Here is a 13,532-nt window from a genome sequence, read left to right as displayed (position 1 = left end):
TCTTAGATTCTGTCTGCTTTTGCGTTGCTCTTTAGATTTTGAAGCTGTGTAACTAATTATATAACCCCTTAAGCATGCCTTAAAAGCGTCCCATTTTATACAGGCTGAAGTTTGTGTGGTGTTGATACTGAAATATTCGTCTATCTTTTCTCCAACATAATTAAGAAATTTCTCATCTTTTAACCATTTCTGATGTAAACACCATCTAGGAGGGTCTTTCATAAGGCTGTTGTTAAAGTATATTAAATTACAGGGAGCGTGATCTGATAGAAGTATGCTATCATAGCAACAATCAGTTATATTTGAGAGTAATTCCCTTGAAATCAAAAAGTAGTCTATGCGTGAGTACGTTCCAAATGTTCTTGAGTGGCATGAGTAGGTTTTTTTATTAGGTTTTAAGTGTCTCCAGATATCTAGCAAGTTTAATTCTTTCATAAAATGATATATTGTTTCCCTACTTCTGGTGTGTGTTTGGTCAGCTCCTGAAGCCCTGTCCAGAGTGGGGTCCAGAACACAGTTCCAATCACCACCTATAATGTATTTTCCTGACAGCGATGAAAGGGCAAGGAATAAATTAGTATAGAAAACATCATCATCAGAGTTGGGACCGTACACATTTACTAAGTTCAGAGTTTCTTGTAAGATGGATCCCTGAATAATCAGATATCTCCCCATTTTATCTCTAATAACATTTGTGACCTGAAAAGGAACAGAATTATGAATTAGGATCATTACTCCCCTGGCTCTTGAAGTAAATGGAGCTGTATATATTTCCCCCTGCCACCTCCTACGCAACTTCACACTTTCTTCCTCCAAAAGATGGGTTTCTTGTAAAAATACTATTTTAGAATTTAAATCTTTCAGTTTGTTCATGACTTGTTTGATTTTTTTTGTTTTATGTAAGCCTCTACAGTTCCAGGATGTGCATTTAATTTCTGTTCTCTGCATCATGTCAACCTAAATGCTACTGATGCGATAACTCTGCAGATGCGTCCAAGAGGGTCAACAAAAAGAACTGAACAGTTAACAGACACCCATAAACCCTGAATTACATGAACAAACAAAACCCGGTTCCCAACCAAAAGGTCAGACCCTCCCAACATTTTACTTCCAACCACTGGCATGTATAGATCCTTATGATCTATTTTTTCGTTAACTAATTTATTTTTTACCACCACCACCAAGTAAAAATAAATGTATGTATTGTACCCGACCTTCTCCTGGGTTTCCAACAATCTATTTATCCCTTTACAATTAAGGTGATCTCTAGTATGTATAACAAAGGTTGAACTTCCTAATAGAATAGTGAACTTAAAAGTATGAGTTATATATAATAAGGTATTTTTAAAGAGTCCAGCTTCACTTTATACATTGTGAACATAACGATGTTCTAACAGAAAAGTAAATGTAACAAAGAGATGCACCTACGCTACAATCTAACGGCATTGGATCTATTCAGTCACTCTGATGCACTTAACTGTCCCCTCTGAATCCGATCGATGAACGTTTGGACCTCGGCTGATGTGCTGAACCTGAAAGTTTCCCCTTGGTACGTTAGAATCAGTTTAGCCGGAGGGATGATGCCATGTCTCAGCCCGAGCTCGCGGAGGCGCTTGCGGACTCCATCGTACTGCTTGCGCTGTTTGTGTATCTCCGTAGCGACATCGTTGTAGAGTTTCACCCGTTGGTTTTTATAGAGGATATCCGTTTTTTCCTTGCTTGCTCTGAATACTGTTTCCTTTTGTTTATAGTTAAGGAACCGCATTATTACGGTTCTTGGGGGAGCTTCTGCGTTTCTTTTCGGGCCGACGCGGTGGGCTCTTTCGAGAATCAGCGGGTTTCTCATGGCAGGCAAATCCAACACTTCTGGTAACCAGCTTTCCAAAAATCCACATACATCAGAGCCTTCTGCTCCTTCAGGGAGATTCACCAATCTGAGGTTGTTGAGGCGAGATCTCATTTCCATGTCAACCACTTTTTCCTCTATTAGCTTCTTCGTTTCCTCTAAGCTCTTAACTTTGTTAATTAGCGACGTTTGCTCGTCTTCCATTGTGGACAAACGTTCCTCTGCATGCGTCAAGCGTTTTGCACACTCACCCACTTCTTTCCTCATTGCTTCTATGGCAGTCATAACACCATCAAACCTTCCAGAAAACTCTGACTTTAAGCTCTTTATTGCTCCAAGTATCTCTGCTTTGTCACCGGATGAGTTATTCATTTCGCCGCTGTTAGCTGCTAGCTCTTCAACGGCTCCCTTGTTGCTGCTCGACTCTTTGCTATCTTTCTTGCTAGCTTCGCTCGTGCTAGGTTCCACGTTTTGTGTTCCGTAGTCCTCAGCTTGGATTGCATAGTTGTTTTTGACTTATCTTTGTTCGGTCTTCCAGGGCCTGGCATAGTTTCGCCCAAATCAAACACAGTTACCGTAGTTGTAGCGTTCAGTAATTTTTAAAAGGGAATTTTCAGGATTCTTGTCAGGAGCGGTGTCGGACTCGACTTTCTACCTCGCGGTCATACCCGGAAGTCGATACATCCTAATCAATTCTAAGGGGAACATGAATACTTTTGCAAAATATCATAACAATGCAATGCCAAGCTTCAGTGGGGACCAACGTGGCATATCATAGTGGTATCATGGTATCATTGTACTAGTAGTACAGCCATTTGTCCCCACTTCTACAATTAAATCATTATCTGCTTTAACTTGGAGAATGTGTGCTGTTTCTCTATGTGAATTGTCTCTATCTTACCTGGTGATGGTTGTATAAGATATTGGAGGCTGTCACTGTTGCTGTGATGATGGCGGGATGGGCAGAGTTGGTTGTTAGTGACATGCCAAGGCCGCTCACCACCTGTACAGATAGGTCACCAAGGGTGACTGTGTCGGAGGTCACAATGATGTCACATCTCCCCAACATGCCATCCCACTGCTCAGAAATGACCTGATAGAATGAGACAAGATGAGGATGATGCCAAGAACATGAAGATGTAAAAGTGAACTAATGCACCATTATCACATACATGCAATGATGTTTTTCCTGGCTGCAAACCAATTAGGGTATTCTGGGGCCCAAGTAAAGCTACTTGGGGATCATCTACTCTCAGCCAGTTATGGACTAGCTCTGTCACATCCACAAACCAGTCTGATGTACGAAGGAGCTGTATAGTTCTGCCGTGAGAGTCCTTAGCTGTGAACTGAGTCAGGATCTGAAGTGAGGAGCGCTGATATACTGGCACACACCTGAGAAGACAAGACACAAGTAAAACTAAAGGATTTCCACATTTCCATTGTTTAAACACAAAACATATTAACATCTTGTCCTGTGTATTGGAAACTTTCAGAAATGAAGATGAAAATTGAGAAGAGATTGTTAGTGACTTGTTAAGGTAGCTGTTAGCTTTCTGTTATCACTGAACCCTCCCTCCTTGAACACTCATTTGCTGTGTTAAACAACCATTCTTGCTGATACTGTGTCTTAGTGAACAGTACAGTAAAAGTGGTTTTCTAGATAATAGATGGGGCTCCCATTTATATAGTTAAATAGAGGAAGACAGACACAAAAATGTAACATGTTTGTTAAAGCAGAATGAAGAAACACTGATTCGGTTTCATACCCTTCTTTTGTGAAGAGGTTCCAGCCATCAATGGCATTGAGAACAGGATCTGCCAACAACACTTGCAGGGGCAGTGATGGAGCCCATACTTCCAGACACACAGACCCACTGAGCATGCCCAGTTGAAACTCCACCACTGCACATGTGTTCCCTAACCCTGATTCACTTCCATCCACAAAGAGAATGGAGCAATCACTGGAGACCTGTGAGGAAGAAACTCTGATTATACTGGTGAATTTAAGACCAAGATATACAGTGTGAATACTAATGTTTAAAGAAAGTTCTTGACCAAGGTATTTCACAACATGAAAATTACTGCAAATTAAAATGACTCTCATGGTGTTTTGTGAAACTGCCCTCTTTTACAGACCAAAGAAACTGGTTGATTGCTGGAGGGGTTTGATGGTGAAATTCAATATGACTATGTCATGACCAAGTTTGTTGTCCATCCCACCCAGTACTTACAACACTCTCTTTAGTTTTAACTTCACTTTTGTTTTCAGTCACTCTTTCACTGTAGTTCAGACATTAGAAAGTAAGTGTTTGTGTTTAGTTATCAAACACTAGTTGGTTAAGTTTAGGAATACATCATGACTGACCTTAAAACAAACTATCTCAAAAACTCTACTGCATACAAATCTCCTTTTTCCGCTTTCTGCTTGACTATTTCCAGATCTCATGCAGTAAGTTTATGATTGAGATCATGCAGTAAAAAGTAAAAAAGACAAGACACAAAACATGCTGCAAATCATTTTGATTTGCCCAATTTGTGTCCATCGGCGTTAATTCAATGATTTTGTTTTGTTAATATTTTATGTTTTGCCCTGAGACCAGGTTGACATGTTACATAATAACTTACTTGTGTCAGCCTTATCTGATGCAATCTGTAGGAAAGATTGTCACATACTTGGGTTATTTTAATGATTACAATTTGAAGAAGTAACTCTAATTCTTTTAACACTGGTGTACATTCCACTGGTTTCATTAACTTGAGTCTTCACAACTTATGTATTTCAGGAGAGATCATATTTCTCCAGTTTTAGCTTCTCTTCATTGGCTCCCTGTTAAATTCAGAATAGAATTTAAGATTCTTCTCCTCACATATAAAGCTCTTAAGCTCTTAAGAACCTCCTGAGAACCACAGGGAGGGGTCTCCTGCTGGTGCCCAGAGTCAAGACTAAACAAGGTGAGGCTGCATTTCAGTTTTGTGCTCCTAAAATCTGGAACAGTCTTTCAGAGGATGTGAGACAGGCCTCAACTCTGACAATGTTTAAATCCAGGCTGAAAACAGTTCTATTTAGCTGTGCATATGACATCTGAAAGTATTTTATCTGCACTCTTCACTTTAAAATTAATTAATTAATGATTATTTTTAATGTTTTTTTTTATTTTTTATTATTATTATTATTATTATTATTATTATTTATTATTATTTAATGATTTTATTGCCTTCTTGTGATTTTATGTAGCTATGAAGCACTTTGAATTGCCTTGTGTACGAATTGTGCTCTACAAATAAAATTGCTCCATCATATCTTAAAGATCTCATTGTAAGATATTTTCCTAACAGAGCACTTCGTTCCCAAACTGCAGGTTTACTTGAGGTTCCCAGAGTTTCTAAAAGTAGAATGGGAGGCAGAGCCTTCAGTTATCAGGCCCCTCTCTGTGGAACCAGCTGCCAGTTTGGGAGGCAGAGCCTTCAGTTATCAGGCCCCTCTCTGTGGAACCAGCTGCCAGTTTGGGAGGCAGAGCCTTCAGTTATCAGGCCCCTCTCTGTGGAACCAGCCGCCAGTTTGGGAGGCAGAGCCTTCAGTTATCAGGCCCCTCTCTGTGGAACCAGCTGTCAGTTTGGGAGGCAGAGCCTTCAGTTACCAGGCCCCTCTCTGTGGAACCAGCTGCCAGTTTGGGAGGCAGAGCCTTCAGTTATCAGGCCCCTCTCTTGTGGAATAAGCTGCCAGTAAATGTCCGGGAAGCAGACACCCTTTCCACTTTTAAGACCAGGCTTAAAACTTTCCTTTTTTATAAAGCTTATAGTTCTGTTCAATCTGTTGGTTTTCTTAGCTAGGAAATTGTTTTTGAATTGGCTCTATATGAACGAATTGGATTATTTTATGAATTATGATTATTATTAATTAATTGAATTCCAATTGGCTTGAATTGGACTTACTATCTAAGTGCCTTGAGATGACATTTGTTGTATTTGGCACTATATAAATAAAAATTAATTGAATTGAATAGTTAGGGATGGCTCAGGTAATCCTGAAACATCCCATAGTTAAGCTGCTATGGGCCCAGACTGCTGGGGCGCCTCATCTGTCACACCTTTCCTCACTTTACTCTCTTTATGTACATGTGATATTATTGTGGTCATTAACTCGTGTTTCCCTGTTCCAACAGATATCCTTTGAATGGTGTTACAGTGGTTTTTTTTCTTCCCCTTTTCTGTCTTCTCAAACCCCAGCTGGTCGAGGCGGATGGCCACCCTTCCTGGTTCTGGTTCTGCCAGAGGTTTCTTCCTGTTCAAAGGGAGTCGTTTCTCTCCACAGTCGCCTCAGGCACGCTCAGGACGGGAGATTGGACTGAAGACAAGTTTCAGTGCAATCTGTTGGTTTCCTTAGCTAGGAAATTGTTTTTGAATTGGCTCTCTATGAATTAATTTGATTATTTTATAAATAATTATGATTACAATGAATTGAATTCCAATTGGCTTGAATTGGACTTTATTATCTAAGTGCCTTGAGATGACATTTGTTGTATTTGGCGCTATATAAATAAAAATGAATTGAATTGAAATAATAGACAACAGCTTTACTCTTTGGACTCTAATCAGCCTAACTTCTAGCAGCAGTAGATTTGAAAGAAAAAGCTCTAAAAACTTCACTTGACTTGCTTAATAGCAAACTGCAATGGAATGCAGTTGGAGACGAGTTTGTGAACAAAGTGAATTGTCAAGAGTTGGTATTCCGATATGTTGATAACTGCTGCTTCCAAAAGGCAAAATAATTAAGCAGGTTTAATAAGCTACATTGTTGAAATACCACATATATATGTTGTCAAACAACCTCTGTCATCTGGGAAAGATTACAGTTGAACTGTATTTATTTGCAATATTTTTGCCCCTTGTTTTTCTCTTTTATGAGCTGAGATTTGCACTTTCCCAGTGCTTTTAAGTACCACTTGCTAATCTGAGGTACAACTGAGTGCCAGTTGCTAGTTCACACAGGATCCACACCCTTGTTTGGAGATAAGGCAATAAAAGACTGGAATTCCATATGTCATTTAAGTTATGACAACCAAAGTATCTCTATGACTACTTGGGCAAAATTCAAGAATTATTATTATACTACTTAATATTTCCATTTCATACAAACTGTATTAGTTAAACATGCAGATTATTCTTCTCAATCTGTGTAAGACAATCAATATATTCAAGTTTTGTGAAAAAAAATTATGGATCTTAATAACTTGATCTGGGGTCCCCCCAGAAGAGCTGGAGGAAGTGGCCGGGGACAGGGATGTCTGGGCTTCTCTGCTTAGGCTGCTGCCCCCGCGACCCGATCCCCGGAAAAGCGGAATATAATGGATGGATGGATGGATGGATGGATGGATGGAACTTGATCTTAATTGGTGACTGTTTTGCACCTTGACAGTGTTCTCATTCGTTGAGTGACACGTGACTGCAGAGGTGACGTCTGACACCTTCTCATCATGGCTTATGGCTAGCACAGTAACAGGGAGGGACACCGGCTGGTTGGTCAATACGGCTGTGTTGATAATTGTGTTACTCTGAGGATAGATGAAGATCAGAAAACACACAATCAAAATGATTGGATTTCATTTAATGGATCTTTAAATATTTGTAAGAATGAAGCACCTCTGTGATGGGAACAATGCCAAAGATGTGCCGATCAGCAAAAGAGAAGATGCTCACTGCTGTCCCATAGTGTTTACTATGCCCAGAGTACTCCACCCACCAGTTAGCAGAAATTGTCATGGCAACACCGAAGCTCCGCCTTAGGCCATCAACTGATAGACAAACCACCTGCTGGGGGAGAGAGAGACTGCAGGCCAACAGAGTTTAGAGACTGAGCTGTTGGTACATCAGCTCACAACATTTTCTCAAACTACTCTGAGCCCTTACTGTCAAGAGTTACTACAGAGGATGATTTCAGTTCTCACTGCCACCTTGGTTAAATAAGAAAGTCCCATTCTAAAGCTGTGCATTTCAACCTGTTATTGGAGTTTAACTACCCCTTCTGTCCTGTTGTCAGTGCCACATCAAAAGGATGCTATTCTTTTTAATCATGCGTGAGCTGTTCTTTAAACATATTTGGCACTTATTGGTCAGATATAGCTTTATTTTAAGTTAAAATATTATTTCATTGGTTATCAAAGTGAACTGATTCTTATTCTAAACAAAGACTTTTAGAACAACCATCAGTCTGTGGAAATTATATCACCTCTTTCCTTCTCTCCGGCTTTGGCTACAGCAGCTGAAGGACATTGTTGTGTACCTATTAACACTTTAGTTTTAAATCATAACTTTCAAATTCACAAAGCCAAAAGATCTCACAAAGCAAAATCTGTAAAATGGTTTAACTCTCTGAAATTGTAGTTTATGCAAGGCTAAGTACCCGGACAGGTTAATGTCTAAAAATAGAAGTTTATTACTAGATAGTCGATCAGTAAACACAGTCAAAGCACAGTTTTCAACCAAAAAGAAAACGGAAGATGAAAATAAAAACTACAAAAGCAAAGTACAAAACTGAACAGTACAATTTACAGGTCAATACCATGTGTATTTAATCTAATAATTGTGTAACTTCTGCAAAAACTTCTGTGATGTGAGTTTCTGATTTTATTTTCTTAGTCAGTCTCTGACTGTAACAATTTTTTTGTAAAAGATTCACTTTCAGTGTGTGCACAATAAGACAAAAACATGTGGGGAAAAGCTGCATTTGTAAAAATTCCTGCATTCACATTGACAAAGCCAAAGGCACAGGGGTTCCTGTTTGTATTGTAATTCATCACCCACCTGTATGTGTACTTGAATGGTTTCATGAGACTTTGGTTTGACTTACAAGTCTCAGTCATCACAAGATAAGCTTAAAGAACTTGCACTTTATCAATTTGTTTTCATTGCAACAGTTCCTCAAGACATTGAGCTGGGGTGGAATCCAACCTACTTGTGATTTTGCTTCAGCATCATCTGCTTATGACAGAAGATAGACATCACATCGTATTTGAAGCCTTGGCTTCTCTCCAAGCTCACTGTCCACAGGTCAGAGGTCAGAGTTCTCTGGGCCATCATTGACACCAACCCCTTCTTTACCTTCATTCTGAAGACACACACACAGACATTATCACTGTATGAGTTTGTTGATGTTCACTGATAAAAGTAAAAAAGGAATAAAAAAAAAATCAGCATTGTAAGAACACAAATGAACAGTTGAACTGATGCTATTTACTTACCGGATGACAACAAAATCAGCAGTAAAGTTGGCTCTCAGATTGATAGACACCCTGATTGGCTGTCCTATCAGGACTGGGCCCCTGTGGTAGCGAATCGCAACATGAGAGTCCACACTAAGCACCTCCTCCTGCTGCCCACTCAAACAGTCTTCTTTTTCAGTCCCATCTTGCTTACTTCCCTTGTCCTCCTTCTGCTCCTTCAGAGTCACTGCTTTGATCATAAACAGCTGCCTCTGGGACTGAGACACACTCTCCTCCACACATCTAACAGGGTGAACAATGAGAGATGGGTAGATTGTTGATTAAAAAACAAACTCAGATGCCTTATTTAGTCTTAACTAATTTAGTCTTTAGGTATTAACATGCCTGTTGTATCTCCCTGTTAAATTCAGAATAGAATTTAAGATTCTTCTCCTCACATATAAAGCTCTTAATGACCAAGCTCCATCATATCTTAAAGATCTCATTGTAAGATATTTTCCTAACAGAGCACTTCGTTCCCAAACTGCAGGTTTACTTGAGGTTCCCAGAGTTTCTAAAAGTAGAATGGGAGGCAGAGCCTTCAGTTATCAGGCCCCTCTCTGTGGAACCAGCTGCCAGTTTGGGAGGCAGAGCCTTCAGTTATCAGGCTCCTCTCTGTGGAACCAGCTGCCAGTTTGGGAGGCAGAGCCTTCAGTTATCAGGCCCCTCTCTTGTGGAATAAGCTGCCAGTAAATGTCCGGGAAGCAGACACCCTTTCCACTTTTAAGACCAGGCTTAAAACTTTCCTTTCTGATAAAGCTTATAGTTAGGGATGGCTCAGGTGATCCTGAAACATCCCATAGTTAAGCTGCTATAGGCCCAGACTGCTGGGGGGCCTCATCGGTCACACCTTTCCTCACTTTACTCTCTTTATGTATATGTGATATTATTGTGGTCATTAACTCGTGTTTCCCTGTTCCAACAGATATCCTTTGAATGGTGTTACAGTGCCGCCCCCCTCTCTCTTTCTGTCTTCTTAAACCCCAGCTGGTCGAGGCGGATGGCCACCCTTCCTGGTTCTGGTTCTGCCAGAGGTTTCTTCCTGTTCAAAGGGAGTCGTTTCTCTCCACAGTCGCCTCAGGCACGCTCAGGACGGGAGATTGGACCGAAAAACAAAAAGTTTTCAGTGTAATCTGTTGGTTTCCTTAGCTAGGAAATTGTTTTTGAATTGGCTCTCTATGAACGAATTGGATTATTTTATAAATAATTATGATTACAATGAATTGAATTCCAATTGGCTTGAATTGGACTTTATTATTTAAGTGCCTTGAGATGACATTTGTTGTATTTGGCACTATATAAATAAAAATTAATTGAAAAAAATTAATCTGGATGAGTTGTATTCATCTGATCCACGCGTCTTTTTTCATATCCTTGACTGTGGCCCCCTTTTGATCCAATCTCATTATAAAAATTAATTAGGTGGAGATTCAACAAATGAAGTCAATCCATCCATTTTCTATACCGCTGAATCCGTCGGTCGGGTCGCGGGGGGGCTGGAGCCTATCCCAGCAGTCAATGGGCGAGAGGCGGGGTACACCCTGGACAGGCCGCCAGTCCATCACAGGGCCACACAGAGACAAACAACCACACGCTCACACTCACTCCTAAGGACAATTTTAGAGACACTAATTAACCTAAAATGCATGTTTTTGGAAAGTGGGAGGAAGCCGGAGTACCCGGAGAGAACCCACGCATACACGGACATGCAGACTCCACACAGGAAGGCCCCAGCCGGGAGTTGAACCTGGAACCTTCTTGCTGTGAGGTGACGGTGCTGACCACCACACCACCGTGCAGCCCCTCAAATGAAGTTTGAAGAATTTTTTTTTTTTCACTGTTTATAACTGCTACTACGTGTCTCAGGCTCACTTGAGTTGACTAGCAGAGGTGGAGTGAGGCAATATTTCAACTAAGGAAGCCACTGCAAACCTAATTTACATCTATGAGCCAGACCACCTATGGTTAGGCTGATCCAATATATTTTGATACTAATGATCGGTTTGAAGATTATTCAGATAATCTACATAGTTTCCCTTTCCTATTCAAGTTATCTGAATACAGATTGCATGTCAATGCAACGAGTATATTGGTAACATATATTGGTATATTGGTTTTTACATTTGAAAACAATTCAACATACCTTGCTTGTGTCAGCTTAAAGTCAGCCACTCTATTGAAGGAAGAGTAATACAGCTGTATTTGGTTTGTCATCGGGTCCTGTTGGTATCTGAGGGCCCGTGGAACATCTGTCTGAGCGTTATCATCTAAATTTGGTTGGGATCTGAATGAGACATAAACACAGACAGCAGATGAAATCATCTAAATCATCTATCTTTTGTAGAAAAGTGCTGCTTCAAACGCATCTATCCATGCACATCCCTTCACATTCAACCAGACCTGCTGCTCTTGTCAAAACAAGATGCTCAATACAACATTTTCATGTTTTTATTCAAATCAAATCAAAGTACTTTATTAATCCCGCAAGTGGAAATTATTTTGATGCAGCAGCAAACAGTAAGTACACATAACGTAAGTTACGAATGTAACTAGGGATCTGTGAGACCGAGGGATGACCGTCACTACGGTCTTAAAAAGGAATGATCACCTTCGTTCTGCCTATCACCAAAACCATATGTCAAAAACGTCACGCCCGTGACCTCCGGAAGCAGAACGACCTGCGTTAACAAATAGCAGGGATTGCTCCCGGTTCAGTCTCCTACCTTGAGCGCCTCAGGCTGTTCTGAGCGACAAAAGATAGTGACGGTCATCCCTCGGTCTCACAGATCCGTAGTTACATTCGTAACTTACGATCTGTTTCGACCTCACTCTGACCGTCACTACGGTCTTAAAAAGGGATGACAAATACCAAAATGGTCGCGAAGAACATAAAAGCTAATTATTAAAACCTCGCTCGGTCACGGACATGAGGGCGGCGTCGCCGACCGAAGCTGGGCGAGTTACATCCACCCTATAAAACCTAGTAAAAGTGCATGGCGTAGACCATGAGGCCGCTGCACAGATATCGTCTGCTGGTACTCCCCTGAGGGCAGCCCAGGACGTTGCCATACTTCTGGTAGAATGAGCTCTTATACCAGGAGGGGCTTGCATCCCCCGTGCCTTATAGGCATGGGAAATAACCTCTACTAGCCAATGGGACAGCCTTTGCTTTGAAAGAGGCAACCCCTTTTTTGCTGCCCCATAGCAGACAAACAGTTGGGAGTGTGCTCTCCTCAGTGGCTGTGTAAGGGCCAGATAAGCCCTCAAGGATCTCACTGGGCACAAGGTGAGTAACTTCTCCTGCTCTGCCTGTGAGGCAGAGGCAGGCTGAAACTGATCCACCTCCAGAACATGGTTGATGGACTGCCTGTTAATAACCTTTGGTAAAAAGGCTGGATTTGGCCACAGTGACACACCAGTGCCGCCTTCCCTCCATCTGAGGCAGTCGTCACTGACAGAGAGGGCACACAGTTCCCCGACTCGTCTTGCTGAGCAGAGAGCCAGAAGGAAAGCAGTCTTGAGAGACAAAGAGCGTGGATCGGAATCCGAAATGGGCTCGTACGGAGCCTCCGTGAGTGAAGTTAAAACCATCGGAAGGTCCCAGCCTGGTGCCCGTAGGGTACGAACTGGACGTAACCGGCGCGCCCCTTTCAAGAACTGGCCAACCAAAGGATGCCTTCCGAGAGGCCCGTTGTTCGCCCCCTGGTGGAAAGCGGAAATGGCTGAAGCATAGACTTTCACCGTACTAACCGCCTTGCCTTGATCCAGTTGGGACTGCAAGAAGCATAACACATGAGGCACAGGGCAAGTTGCTGCTGGCTCAATATCCATACTACGGCACCAGTCAGAAAAAATTCCCCATCTGAGCGCATAACTGGCTCGAGTAGATGGGGCCCTGGCGTTGTTGAGTGTCTCCTGTACAGACTCACCTAAGCGATCAGCGACCGGCTCTGCAACGGCCAAACCCAAAGGCGCAGGGCGGCTGGGTTCGGATGCCAGACCTTCCCATCTGCTCTGCTTGGCAACCGCCATGGCTGACCCTGCAGTAACTGGAGCAGGTCCGAGAACCAGGGTCTCGCTGGCCAACGTGGGGCAACCAGCAGGACTGTGTGTTGGCCCTCCTTGATCCTCTGTAGAACCTGAGGGATGAGAGGGAGTGGAGGAAAAGCGTACAGTAAGCCTATTGGCCACTCTTTCGATAGAGCATCCAGGCCCAAACTGCCCCCCTGCCCCCTGAGGGAGTACCACTCTGGGCAGTGGGTCGTTTCTGCTGACGCAAACAGGTCCACTTGCGCAACCCTGTACCGCATCCAGATCTGGTTGACCACATCTGTGTGCAGTCTCCATTCTCCCGGGAGTGGACCAGTCCTGGAGAGCATGTCGGCCGCGCCGTTCTCCACGCCCGGGACGTGCACAGCCCTCAGTGA

At 42.2% G+C, this 13,532-nt stretch overlaps 1 protein-coding gene across 1 annotated transcript in view; it reads right to left on the bottom strand.

Annotated features, from left to right (window-relative positions):
• The window catches only part of tmem132a (transmembrane protein 132A), a 68,217-nt gene that overhangs the window by 11,353 nt on the left and 43,332 nt on the right, over positions 1–13,532 (bottom strand). The window contains exons 5-12 of the mRNA XM_075464306.1: positions 11,249–11,319; positions 9,085–9,348; positions 8,799–8,951; positions 7,487–7,673; positions 7,255–7,398; positions 3,613–3,815; positions 3,019–3,238; positions 2,748–2,939 (exon numbers count right to left, since the gene is read on the bottom strand). Coding sequence (XP_075320421.1) covers positions 2,748–2,939; positions 3,019–3,238; positions 3,613–3,815; positions 7,255–7,398; positions 7,487–7,673; positions 8,799–8,951; positions 9,085–9,348; positions 11,249–11,319 — 1,434 coding nt within the window. The remainder of the gene's footprint in view (positions 1–2,747; positions 2,940–3,018; positions 3,239–3,612; positions 3,816–7,254; positions 7,399–7,486; positions 7,674–8,798; positions 8,952–9,084; positions 9,349–11,248; positions 11,320–13,532) is intronic.

Source organism: Odontesthes bonariensis, chromosome 4 (genome assembly GCF_027942865.1).
Source record: "Odontesthes bonariensis isolate fOdoBon6 chromosome 4, fOdoBon6.hap1, whole genome shotgun sequence".
Classification (NCBI taxonomy): domain Eukaryota; kingdom Metazoa; phylum Chordata; class Actinopteri; order Atheriniformes; family Atherinopsidae; genus Odontesthes; species Odontesthes bonariensis.
This window is presented reverse-complemented; position numbering and strand designations above follow the sequence as displayed.